General features: G+C 38.5%; 1 protein-coding gene across 1 annotated transcript in view; it reads left to right on the forward strand.

Annotated features, from left to right (window-relative positions):
* Nucleotides 1-13,233, forward strand: part of DNA2 (DNA replication helicase/nuclease 2) — a 69,659-nt gene that overhangs the window by 20,746 nt on the left and 35,680 nt on the right. Inside the window, exon 6 of the mRNA XM_007940684.2 lies at nucleotides 6,099-6,318. Coding sequence (XP_007938875.1) covers nucleotides 6,099-6,318 — 220 coding nt within the window. The remainder of the gene's footprint in view (nucleotides 1-6,098; nucleotides 6,319-13,233) is intronic.

Below are 13,233 nucleotides of genomic sequence, written 5' to 3' on the forward strand. Positions count from 1 at the left end.
TCTGCCAACCCTCTACATGGTCTTAGCCACACTTCTCCCTACAAATACATACCTAATAGTTCAGCCTGTCCATTCATCTTTCTACCCTATATGTTTTCCTTCACTGACAACACAGAACTGTATGTGCAAAAGGGTTCATCTTTGTTGTCTGTACCTCCCAAGTACCTCTCTCTGTCTTCCTCTTCTTCAGTACTACCATGTTGATCAGTCACACATTGCCCTTCTCTTCACCCAAATCAATACTTATCTCTACCTATCTATGTAGGAGCTCTGGTAGCATAGTGCCTAAGGCTTCTGCTAACCAGAAGGCTAGTGGTTCAAACCCACTAGCCACTCCTCGGAAGGAAGATGGGGCAATCTACTTCCATAGTGATACTGCCTCGGAAACCCAAGGAGGGTTTGCTATGAGTCGAATCTGACTCGACGGCACATAACAACAACAACAACAATCTACGTATATCTACTTTTTTGGTGTTTTTATGAAAATTCTTGTACTAGTTGGAGTTTAGTCTACTTCTATATCCTTCCCTTCAAAGTTCAGGGCTCCAGGATTATCTTCTGTATCTGTGTTAATTGGTTCCCCTTTTCTTTGTTGAAGAGTCTGTGCGGTCTTTCTGCCTAGTCTGCCATCTTGCTGGAACCGTGTTCTTCTCTTTTAATTTTCTAACTCCAGGTCTTTGCACATTTCATTATAATTGGCTTTGTCTTCTCAAGCTACTCTTGAAATCTTTTACCTTGTCATTTCTTCCATTTGCTTTAGCTACTCTCCGCTCAAGGGCAAGTTTCATAGTCTCTTCTGACATCTATTTTGGTCTTTTCTTCCTTTCCTGTCTTTTTAATGACCTTTTGCTTTTTTCATGGATGATGTTCTTGATGTCATCCCACCATCCCTCTGGTTTTTGGTCATTTGTATTCAATACATTAAATCTATTCTTTAGATGGTCTCTAAATTCAGGAGGGGTATAATCAAGGTCATATTTTGGCTCTCATGGACTTATTTTAATTGTCTTCAGCTTCAACTTGAACTTGCATATGAGCAGTTGATAGTCTGTTCCACAGTCGGCTCCTGGCCTTGTTTTGGCTGAAGATACTGAGCTTCTCCATTGCCTCTTGTCACAGATATGGTCGATCTAATTCCTTTGTACTCCCTCTGTTGAAGTCCACATGGATAGCCATTGTTTGTGTTGTTGAAGAAAGGTATTTACAATGAACAAGTCATTGATTGGTCTTGCAAAATTGTGTCATAAGATCTCCAGCATCATTTCTATCACCAAGGCCATATTTTCCAACTGTCTGGTGATTCTTCTTTGTTTCCAACTTTTGCATTCCAGTCATCAGTGATAATCAACACATCTTGATTGCATATTTGGTTAATTTCAGACTGTGGAAGTTGGTAAAAATCTTCAATTTCCTCATGTTTGGGTTGGTGGTTGGTGCGTAAATTTGAATAGTAGTAGTATTAACTAGTCTGCCTTGTAGGTGTATGGATGTTACCCTATCATTCATAGCATTGTACTTCAGGATAGATCTTGAAACATTCTTTGTGCTGATGAATGCCACACTATTCCTCTTCAGTTTGTCATTCCCAGCATTGTTGTTGTTGTTGTTTGCCACTGTGTTGGACCCAACTTATAGTTACCCTTCCTTGGGTTTCCAAGGAGGTATCACTATGGAAGTAGATTGCCCAACCTTCCTTCTGAGGAGTGGCTGGTGGGTTTGAACTGGTCCCGAAAACTTCACTGAATCCACATCTTTAAGGTTGGCTGTGCTCTGAGGAGGCAGCTCTTCCCCAGTTGCATTTTTAGTGCCTCCTGATCTTAGGGGTTCAGCTTCCAGCACTATATCAGACTGTATTTCAGGGCTATTCATAAAGTTTTCCAGTAATATAGCAGACATTGTTTCACTGCTATTCATAAGGTTTTCACTGGCCAATTCTTTGAGAAGTGGATGGCTCCTTCCTTTTTCAGAGTCTGTCTTAGTCTGGAAGCTCTGCTGAAACCTGTTCACCGTGGGTGACCCTGCTGGTATTTGAAAAACCGGTGGCATTGCCTCCAGCCTCACAGCAAAACGCAACCCACTGCAGTACAACAGACTGACAGGCAAGTGGTGCCAATCTTGTATATGTATACATTACTGTAATTGCTGTCAGTAATATGTATATAATCTTGTATATGTATACATATTATTGACAGCAATTACAGTAATTAGCTGTGCAGCCCTACCCTTAATCGATCCAATATTTCCATCACCATTAACCCTCTCTCTCTCACCCCTGATAACCACTAACACATTTTGTTTTCTATGCATTTGTCTTTTTTTTATAAATGAGGTCATGCAATGTTTGTTCTTTTGTGATTGACTTATTTATAACATTTGGCTTAATGTCTTCCATCTTTATCCATATTTGTAGCATGTATCATGACTTTAGTTCTAGTGGCTGAATCATATTCCATTGTATGTATGTACCACGTCTTGCTTATCCATTCATCTGTTGATGGGCATATAGATTGTTTCCACCTTTTGGCTATTGTGAATAGTGCTGAAATGAACATTGGTGTACAAGTCTCTAAATGAGTCTGCAGTGTAGTAAATTACTTAGTATGGCTTTTCTACCCATAAGTCATTGTAAACTCAGTGGTGGAATGAGCAACTGAGGAGCTCCTGATTGTAAATATTATCTACCTGGGCTTTTCTGTTGGGCGTGGCACAATGCAATGTTATGGGAGGCTCACTCTCAGGTGCTTAGAATTCTGTTGTCATGATTGGTTGGTTTGGCCACTCTGCCAATCTCAAAAGGAGGCCTTCTAGAGGCAGAACTCTCTCTGACTGCTGGTTGAGGAAGATGTGCTGCAGAAAGAGACCCGTGCTGCTGGGAAAGAGATGCAAGAGACATGCATTGCTGAGTGAGACACCGAGGGACCAGTGCTGCTGGGAAAGAGACTGTGAGAGACTGTTGGCTGAGGGACAGTGGGCTGGGAGAGAGGCTGAGCATTTTTCCTGAACTCGAATTGTAGCCTGTGGTGCTTCCCTAATAAACCCCATAATCTGTGATCTCTGTGTGGCCACTGCAGCAAATTAGCGAACCCAGGAGAGAGGTGGTGGGTGCTTTGGGAGGAATGGTTGGAGAAAGGGCTGGAGGGAGGCAGCATGTCTGGCCTGGCAGGAATAGGCCTTGGGTTACTGATGATGACTCTGTCTTCCTCTTGTGGGATTAGAGGAGGTCAGAATATGTGGCCTCCTTGCCCTTTTTGTAGAGTCTCAGCTTTCAAGTCTTTTGGGAATATACCTTGGAGCGAAATTGGTTGGTCATATGGTAGTTCTATGGTTCTGGTGGTGCAGTGCCTAAAGCATTTGACTGCTAACCAGAAGGTTGGTGGTTCAAGCTCACCACCCACTCTGTGGAAGGAAAATAGGCAGTCCACTTCCATAAAGATTTACCGCTTTGGAAACCCAGTGGAAGTAGCTATGAGTCGGAATCAACTTGATGGCAGTGAGTTTGTTTTTTAATGATATTTCTATATTTAGTGTTACGAGGAACCACCACACTGTTTTCCATAACGACCGTATCATTTTCATTCCCGCCAGCAATGGGTAAGGTCTCCAATTTCCCTACATCCTCACCAACATTTATTATTATCATTATTATTTTTAATCTTAGCCATCCTTGTGGAGTGAAATGTTATGTCATTGTAGTTTTGATTTGCATCTCTCTGATGGCTATTGATTCTGGCATCTTTTAATGTATTTGGTGGCTATTTGAGGGTCCTCTGGTAAATTGTCATTCAAGTCCTTTGCCCATTTTATGATTGAGCTGTTTGTCCTTTTGTTGTTATGTTGTCAGATTTTTATATGTATTTTGGTTATTATTGGATACATGATTTCTGAAGATACTGGTTTTTTAAAATTTATTATGGTAAAATATATTTTAAAAAGTTTCAGTTTTAACCATTTTTAAATTTAGCGTTCAGTGGCATTAATTACATTCACCATGTTATGCTACCATCACCACCATTTCTAATCTGATTGATTATTTAAAATATTTTATTGTGTTTTCCGGCAAGGTTTACACAGCAGTTGAGGTTCTCATTCAATAATTTCAGCACTAGTTGTTTGGTGACATTGGTTACGTTCTTTACAATGTGTGAACATTTCCATTTCCCTTCTGGTTGTTCCATTTCCATTAATCTGGTTTCTCTGCTCCCTTAGCCTTGCATTCTCATCCTTGTTTTAAAGGAATTTACCATTTGGTCCTATATAGGTGATTATTTTAAAGGACCTCAGTACTGACTCAAAAATACTAGTTTATTTTTGAGTCAGCCAGTAAGCTTCAAGTTGATGTCAGGGGTTAGTTTTGGTCAAGGGTTTGAAGAATATCTCAGGATAATAATCTCGGGGAATCCTCCAGTCTGAACCAGTGCAGTTGGTCTCTTGATTTTGTTATTTATTTTAGGAATACGAGATTCTGTTCCACATTTTTCTCCCACTCTGTCAGGTTCCATTTGTTGTGGCCCCGATTAGAACAGTCAGTACCATCTAGTTCTTCTGCTTTTGGGGTAGATGAGGCCAGGTTTTTGTAGACTGTTTGTCCTGTAGACTAGTTTCTTCTTTGAGTCTTTTTTTTCCTTCTTTCTCTTTTGGTTTGTATGAGTAGAAACCAATAATTGTATCTCAATAAGATGGCCATTCACAAGTGGATTTTTTTTTTTTTCTTCCCAATTCCAACTCATAGAGATCCTGTAGGACAGAGTAGAATTGCCCCATAGGGTTTCCAAGGATATAGTTTTTTTTTTTTTTTTTTTTGCAAGCTTATAAATCCTAGACATTACTTACCAAACTAAGATGTAGAACCTGATTTACTTTTAAAAAGATCATTCTGGCTGATTAGTCTAGTGACCAGTTAGGAGGCTCCTGTAAGAATCCAACGGGAGATGGTTGTACCTTGGACCAGAGTGGGAGTTGTGGATGTGATGAGAATCACTTATATTTTTATCAGGTTTTGAAGGTAGCCCTGGCGGATTTTTGATTGAATGTGGGATATGAGGGAAAGAAAAGACAAGAATGATTCCAGAGATGGCATAATTAGAATGGAGTCAAGAGAGAATGGTAGGAGAGGATTTTGGGACAGAGTATAGACAATGGTATTGAGAGACTGCATAACTCTAAATGCTCTGAAAAATGAGTAAATCTGATATAAGAGAAGTGTAAGGGGCTTTAAAAATTATTTAATCTCTTCTACTTCTTTCAATGTTAATTTACTCTTTTTTCTCCTGTGTACATAGCTCATTTCATAGTTATGGTCTCAAATTTATAACTTCTTTTGTAATGCTAAAAACGATGAGTATTAGTTTTAAATATTGATACTGATAGAGATGGATTTATTTATTAAGTAAAGAAAATGATGAGGGAAGTGTGGGAAAGGCACGTTAGCTCCTCCAAAGGCTGCCGCATGGGGGTGTGGGGTACAATGTTGGATGACCAAGCTCCACGTTGCATGGATGGTGGGGAAGATGGCTCATTTTTCTGCAGCTTGCTGTGGTGTTCCAGGAAGGACCTCCTCCCCCTGCCTTGCTGCTTAAGAACCACATGCAGCATATTAATCTGTAGTAATCACATACAAAAATTCTCAGAGTATTATGGTTCCAGCGGTCCAAACAGTGAGGCTGTTGTCGTAATCTAGGCCTGAGTTAGGAAGATTGCAGTAGAAATGAACTGAAAGGGGCAGATGATAAATATTAAGGGAAAAATAAATGACACATGATGCAGAGCCTGTAGAACAGTGGTTCTCAAACTTGAGCGTGCATCAAAATCACTTGGAGAGTTTGTTAAAAAGATTTCTGGGCTGGGCCTGTAGAGTTCCTCATTGAATGTGTCTGGGTTGGGACCTGAGAATGTGCATTTATAACAACTTCTGAGGTGATCCTGCAGGTGCAGGGACCACACTCTGAGGATTACTGTTGTAATTATTTGTAGTTTATTTTTCACACCCATATTCTTTGTGTGTGATATAGAGTAAATACCAGTACATGAGATATGAGCTAAGTTTTCTAATTAACTGTTTTTTTTTTGTTTTGTTTTGTTTTTATGTGTTTTTTTTTTAGGCCAAGTGATGATATTAAGAATAATTCAGCATACAATATTGAAGTCATAAAATTACTGGATATCGAAGAAAGCATTTGGTCCCCTAGGTTTGGATTAAAGGGCAAAATAGATGTTACGGTTGGTGTGAAAATACATCGAGGGGGTAAAACAAAGTTTAAGATAATGCCACTGGAACTTAAAACTGGCAAAGAATCAAATTCTATTGAACACCGTAGTCAGGTAAAAAACATTAATAAAATTATCTGAATGTTTAATGTATATAAAGATATACTCTATCTGTATTTTGGTTCAATTCAGGCTATTTTTATTTGAGTTTTATACAGTACTTTTCGGTTTTTAATACCTCTAGAATATTCAAGAGTATCGTGCTTGGTAAAGTGGAGGGTCAACGAAAAAGAAGAAGGTCCTCAACGAGATGGATTGACACAGTGGCTGTAATGGTGGGCTCAGGTGTAGCAAGGATTGTGAGTCTGGCATAGGACTGGGCAGTATCTCATTCTGTTGTACATAGGGTTGCTATGAGTCGAGCCGACTTGACGGAACCTGACAACAACAATTCAATTTATTTTATAATGTATATATACCATAGCAGGAATTTTTATTCAGTGTAGTAATGCCACAGTTGAATTTGTAAGCCATTGTTGCCAAGTATATGCTGACAAACTACCAGTCTGCATATGCTGCAAAAAAGAATAATAATAATAATTCCTTGGTCATATAAGTTGGGGAAATACAAGTATATTTGGAGATTTCACAATGCATAGTAGCATATTAAAGGTTCTAAGAAATCTGAAAGCAATACCATTTGTTTCAGCTGTGTTTAACTGAAAGTTCCCTAAATCTAATTTCTCATGGAGCCATTTTTTCAAGTAATATCTACTTGGGACACTTTAGGAAACATTGGTGTAAATTCATTCTTTTTTTAGCCTTTTTAATTCATACTCCTCCTCTTGATAAACACAACAGTCTTTTGCTGTCCTTTACATTTATTTGAAATCCTTATTATAGTTATAATGATTTAACAAATCTAAGCAATTAGAGGCTTCCCCTCTTAGACTGTCTGAATTTTTTACCTTGATAATACAGAAGCGTGTAAGTTATAAACTAACTTAAAGGCAATCCCTATTTTATTAATGGATTTTATTCCAAAAGTTCATTTGTAAGTCATTACTCTGGCATGTGAAACACATTTTCCCAAAGGAAAAATGTTATATGGAGCTAGGATTCCCACACCAGCTACCAAAAACCTATTTAACTGGTAATATCATTGAACTAATATTATAAAATTGAACCCAACTGCTTTTTATCATAATATTGAGATAATTTAATTTCAAATTCCTAAAGAGAGATTTTTCCTTCTTATTAGTCCTTGAAGCAGAGAACTATACCTCCTCCTTCTGTCCCAGTTCCCATGGAGAAAAAGACAACATGGAAGGACAATTAGGTTTAAGTGGCTCTCTTGGTCCATAGCCACAAGACTATCTTATGGTTTATGAGTTCACTTTATTTTTTAATTTTTATCTTTATTTATTTTTTAATGCAGTTTATTGAAATAAATTTCTGTACAGTGAAATACACAAAACTAAGGTGACATGTGTCAATGCATTTCTTTTTTTTTTTTTTTTTGAAGTGTTCCCTCCCCTCTCCTCCTACCCCTGGCAACCAAAAAAGAAAGTTTCCCTCCATATATAAACCTTTCCTTGACCCTCCACAACAATGAACTAATACTATATTTGTCCTTCTGTGATTGACTTATTTCATAAAGTATAATGTCCTCCAAGTTCATCCATATTATGCGGTGTTTTGCAGATTCTACATTATTCTTTAGTGCTGCATAGCATTCCAGTATGTATATGTACCATAGTTTGGTCATCCACTCTTCCACTGATGGGCACGTAGGTTGTTTCCATCTTTTTGCCATTGTAAATAGTGCTGTGGTGAACATGAGTGTGCATATATCTGTTCCTGTCTTGGCTCTCACCTCTCTAGGATATATAGCTAGTAATGGGATTGCTGGGTGAAATGGTATCTCCAATTCCAGCTTTCTAAGAAATCACCATACTGCTTTCCACAGTGGTTGTATCACTTCACAGTCCCACCAGCACTGTATGAGAGTCCCAATTTCTCCACATCTCCGTCAGCATTTGTTATTTTCTGTCTTGTTGAATGTTACCATCAGTGCTGGGGTGAGCCAGTATCTCATTGTTGTTTTAATTTCCATCTCTCTGATGGCCAATGATTGTGAGCATCTCTTCATGTATTAGCTGGCCACCTGAGTATCCTCCTTGGTGAAGTGTCTATTCATGTCTTCTGCCCATTTTTCAATTGGATTGTTAGTTGCTTTGGTGTTGAGGCATTACAGTTTTCTATAAATCTTAGAGATTACTCCTTTGCCAGATATGTAATGATTGACAAATATGAATTTGTTGCTGTCATTTTTGTTATGTACTTTTTTGTGGTGTCGATTTCTTTGTTCCATGTAATATTCTACGCTGAGCTCGTTTTGTTTATGAATCGTGTTATCACTTCCTTCATTGCTATTGTTTTAGTATTTGCTAAATATTTGTGCTGGTCCTCTTTTTTATTTTGATGTGAAGGTTTATCATTTTTCTTTGAGGTTACCTGTGATTTATAGTTTTCTTCCCATGTTTAGAACAGTCCATTCTATCTTGTAGTCATCTTGACTTCCCTACCGTCTAGAAGTTCCATAACACACAGTTTTTCCCCTCTTTTTGGTTTGTTGTTGTCCTCATTTGTCAATTGATGTCTCTGGTTCCCTGTTTACAATCATGTAGGCTTATTTACTTTGGATACTTCCATAGCTGGGTTGGTTTCTGGATTATGTCATCATGTATGTTAATTGTCAGTTGTTGTTGGCTGTTGTTGCTTCTCTGTCCAAAGGGCTCTGTTTAGCATCTCTTGTAAGGTTGATCTGGTTTTAACAAATTCCCTTAATTTCTGCTTACCTAAAAATGTCCTAATTTCACCATCATATTTGAGGGAAATTTTGCTGGGTACATAACTCTTGGTTGGAAATTTTTCTCTTTCAGGGTGTTATATATACCATCCCATTGTCTTCTCGCCTGCACGGTTTCTGTCGAGAAATCCGAGCTTAGTCTTATTGGTTGCCCCTTGTAGGTAACTTTTCATTTTTCCCATGCTGCTCTCATGATTCTTTCTTTGTCTTTGGTTTTGTTAAGTTTGATGATGATATGTCTGGGTGATTTTCTGTTGGTTTCTATCCTGTTTGGGGTTCGTTGGACTTCCTCAATGGATATATTCTCATCTTTCATCATACCAGGAAAATTCTTTTCCAACAAATCTTCGACAATTTTCTCTGTGGTTTTATTTAACCCTTCCTGTTCTGGAATTTCAGTTACATGTAGGTTATTCCTTTTGATGATATCTCACATGAACCTTAGGCTTTCTCCATTTTGTTTTGATCTTTTTTCTGATTGATCCCTTTCCAAAGAAATATTCAGGTATTTGCCTTCAATCTCACTAATTCTGATTTCTATTGATGCAATTCTGCTCCTTTGCCCATTCAATGTCTTATCTATTTCTGAAAATTTAGTATTAATCATCTGGATTTCTATGTGTAGATTTTTTATCATTTCTAATTTTTCATTTATTTTGTCATTTTGTTCTTGTATTGTCTTTCAAAATTATTGTAGGGTTTTCTCTGTGTTTTCCTTGATCTGTCTCTCATTTCATTGGAGATACCTAAATATAATTCTTTTGAATTCCTTATCAGGGAGTTCCAATGCTGCGTCTTCCTTAGGGGTGTGTGTTGGGTCTGTATCCTCGTCCCTTGTTTCTCCTGCTTTATCTTGCTTCTTTGTGTTGACTGTGATGCTCTGTTGTCTACAAGACATAGTGACATTTTTTGTGTTATAAGTAACTGGTGATTGTATGTTGGAGTGACTTGCCGACGATTTTCATTTTCTTTGTTTTGTTTGTATGTTATCTATGCAAGCAGGGTACTGTGCTCTTCTATTCGCTGGTTGACAGCACTTATACACTCACCACCTGTCTCCTTTCCTGTTGTCAGTCTCTCATATATCCCTGCTGACCTTGGCAAACAGAGCCTATTTATTCTTAGGTCCCTGGAATCCAAATGAGAATGCTATCACTTTAAAATCCAAAATGGTTGCCATTTGTAAAGATTCAAAATGGCTGTGCCCTCAGTCACTTTAAATATTCAAAATGGCTGCCGCTTGTAGACATTCAAAATGGCTGTGCCCTTGGTTACTTTAAATATCCAGAATGGCCACTGCTTGTAAACATTCAAAATGGTTGTGCCCTTGGTCACTTTAAATATCCAGAATGGCCGCTGCATGTAAATAATCAAAATGGCTGTGCCCTCCAGACAGCGGAAAGTGAACAGCTCAGGTTGTCTCCCTCCTTGCCGTTTCCCTTCCTAGTCATAGGCCACCAGCACAGTTGTCCCTGCAGCCCTTGGTGACTAGGGTTGATCTTTAGGTCAATTCTCAGGTCCCAACATCACTTGGAAATACTCAGGCTGTTGGTCCCATCAGAGTAGCTGACAGTCTGCAGCTCCGACCATCTCTGTTCTCACTGTTTTCGTTCAGGTTTTCCCACTAGTTGGTGTCTAATCCACTTCTGCATAGTTCCTTTCAAATCTCAGGGCTCCAGGATTATTTTCTGTATCTCTGTCAATTGGTTTTTTTTTTTTCTTTGTTGAAAAGTGTCTGTGTTGCTTGTCTGCCTATTCCTGCATCTTACCAGAAGTCCCTCATAAGTTCACTTTAAATAAATAGTTTTATTTATTTGCTACCTCTGCTGTGTAAGAGACCACAGGTAGGGTGCTTGTAAGATCTCCCAAATCATACTTCAGAGCCTCTGATGTTAAGCACTAGCTCTTCATAAGAACCTTAGGTATGGAGACAGATTTAAGAGATTAATCTTAATATCAAACTTTGGAGTGAATGTTTCAGTTATTTCACTTTGTAGACACTTGAAGTTAGCATAAGTGTTTCTATATAACTGTCTTTGAACATTGAGGCATCTGGAATTGTATTTTCTTTGCAAAATTTATATGCAAGGATTTCTGCTATGTTTCTGTCGCATTTATTTGTTGTAAAAGCACCACTGTTTTTGATATGAGAGGAAAACAATCAATGAAACTTACTTTTGTAATTTGTAAACCTGCCTTGGGCACTCTTGGTTACTTAGTACCACTCTGACAAGAATATATCACAAATGGGATGGATTGAACAAACAGAAATTTATTCTCTTACAATTTTGGAGACTTTAAGTCTGGGTTTAAAGTGCCAGGCTCTAGAGGCTGGGTGAAAGCTCCTCAACCTTGGGCTTCAGCTCTGCCTCTTGTTCCCAGCCCACTTAAGCTAGAAGCTTTTCTTCTCTCAGATACCTGTTTGCTGCTGAGGCTGACAAACACAAGGTGGACAAGTAAAAAGGCACAGTCCCAATGTTACCAAACAACATGGCAGACCGTTGATTCAAGTCCATTGAAAGTCCCACAAGTACCAGAGCATGGCAGGCTGCTGAATGACTCAGCTACATGCAAGGTTTAGGCGTGCCATAAGCTAGAGACCATTCCCAAAGCTGGTGCTTATATACAGGAAGCGGACCACATTCCTAAAACAGCTACTCAGCTGCTTGTGGTAGATCCCATCATGGAGTTGATTGCCAGTCTCATCATGGGGAACACCTACCACCAGCTGCCCAGCCACTCCACCAGGCCCAGCCAAGTTGACACAGAACCTTAACTATCACAGGCAGTTAATGATATGTTTATAGATACAATTAGTATTTATGCTGCAAATAATATTTTGTATGTTACATTTTAAATATAGCTTCTTCTTGTTGTTAGGTACCTCAAGTCGTCTCTGACTCATAGTGACCTTATAACAGCCGAATGCAACACTTCCTGGTGTTGTGCCAGCCCCACAATCCTTGCTACACTTGAGCCCATCATTGTACCAACTATGTCAGTCCACCTTGTTGAGGGCCTTCCTCTTTTTCCATTGACCCTCCACTTTACCAAGCATGACATCCTTCTCCAGGGAATGGTCTTACAACATGACCAAAGTAAATAAGATGATGTCTGGCCATTCTTGCTTACAAGGAGCATTCCAGCTGCACTTCTTCCAGGACGGATTTGTTAGTTCTTTTAGCAGTCCGTGGTACTTCACCAACACCACAACTCAAAAGCATTGAGTCTTCTTCGGTCTTTGTTATTTGTTGTTCAGCTCTCATATGCATATGAGGTGATTGAAAATACCATGGCTTGTGTCAGGCGCACCTTAGTCTTCAAGGAGATATCTTTTTGCTTAGAAATACAAATATTCTTGTAGCTTAGAAATAGGAATATTATAACATTTTGACACATGTAACCATGTTAATTATAATTACTAGACTTGGTATTTTAAAACTTTATGATTTGAAGCCTCATAACATTTAATTTTTCAGTCTTGGAGATCTCTTGGAAAACAGATCAGCTTGTCATTAGGGTGCATATGACTCCAACTAAATGTCTATCTCTTGCTGCTAAAGCTTTTTCTTGAATTGAAGGAGCTATTGCTAATGTGTTTTAGATGGTTTCTCTGAAGAGCACCACATCAAACTAATGTATTTAAAATGATTCCTCAAGTTCTGGAAGAAACAGAACTCTCTGCAGGGTTAATCTAATTTATTTTTCACTTTAACTGTGGCATCAATGACATGCATTTTTAGTGTTTATTCACTCATTTTAAATAGGGAAACTGGTATCTAAATACTATTAACTTCAAAATGGAAAACATAGTTTAATTTCCCTCTTTAATTTATTGGCCATCTAAATATTTATTGTCTAAGTAAAGCTGAGAAGCATTAACTATATTTGTTTTGTGGAAATAAAATTTTTGACATCAAGCATGTGTTACCTCTACTAATTCAGCTCATGTTATTTTCAAAATGGAAATAGCTCACTTGACCTTTTGATTTTAAAATTATAGTATGTTTTGGTTGGGAGCTCTGGTAGCGCAGTGCCTAAGGCACTTGACTGCTAACCAGAAGGCTGGCAGTTCAAACCCACCAGCCACTCCTTGGAAGGAAGGTTGGGCAATCTACTTCTGTAGTGATGCAGCCTCGGAAACCCAAGGAGTGGTC

The sequence above is a fragment of the Orycteropus afer genome, unplaced genomic scaffold (genome assembly GCF_000298275.1).
Source record: "Orycteropus afer afer isolate SDZICR_OR568_19922 unplaced genomic scaffold, OryAfe1.0 scaffold00070, whole genome shotgun sequence".
Classification (NCBI taxonomy): domain Eukaryota; kingdom Metazoa; phylum Chordata; class Mammalia; order Tubulidentata; family Orycteropodidae; genus Orycteropus; species Orycteropus afer.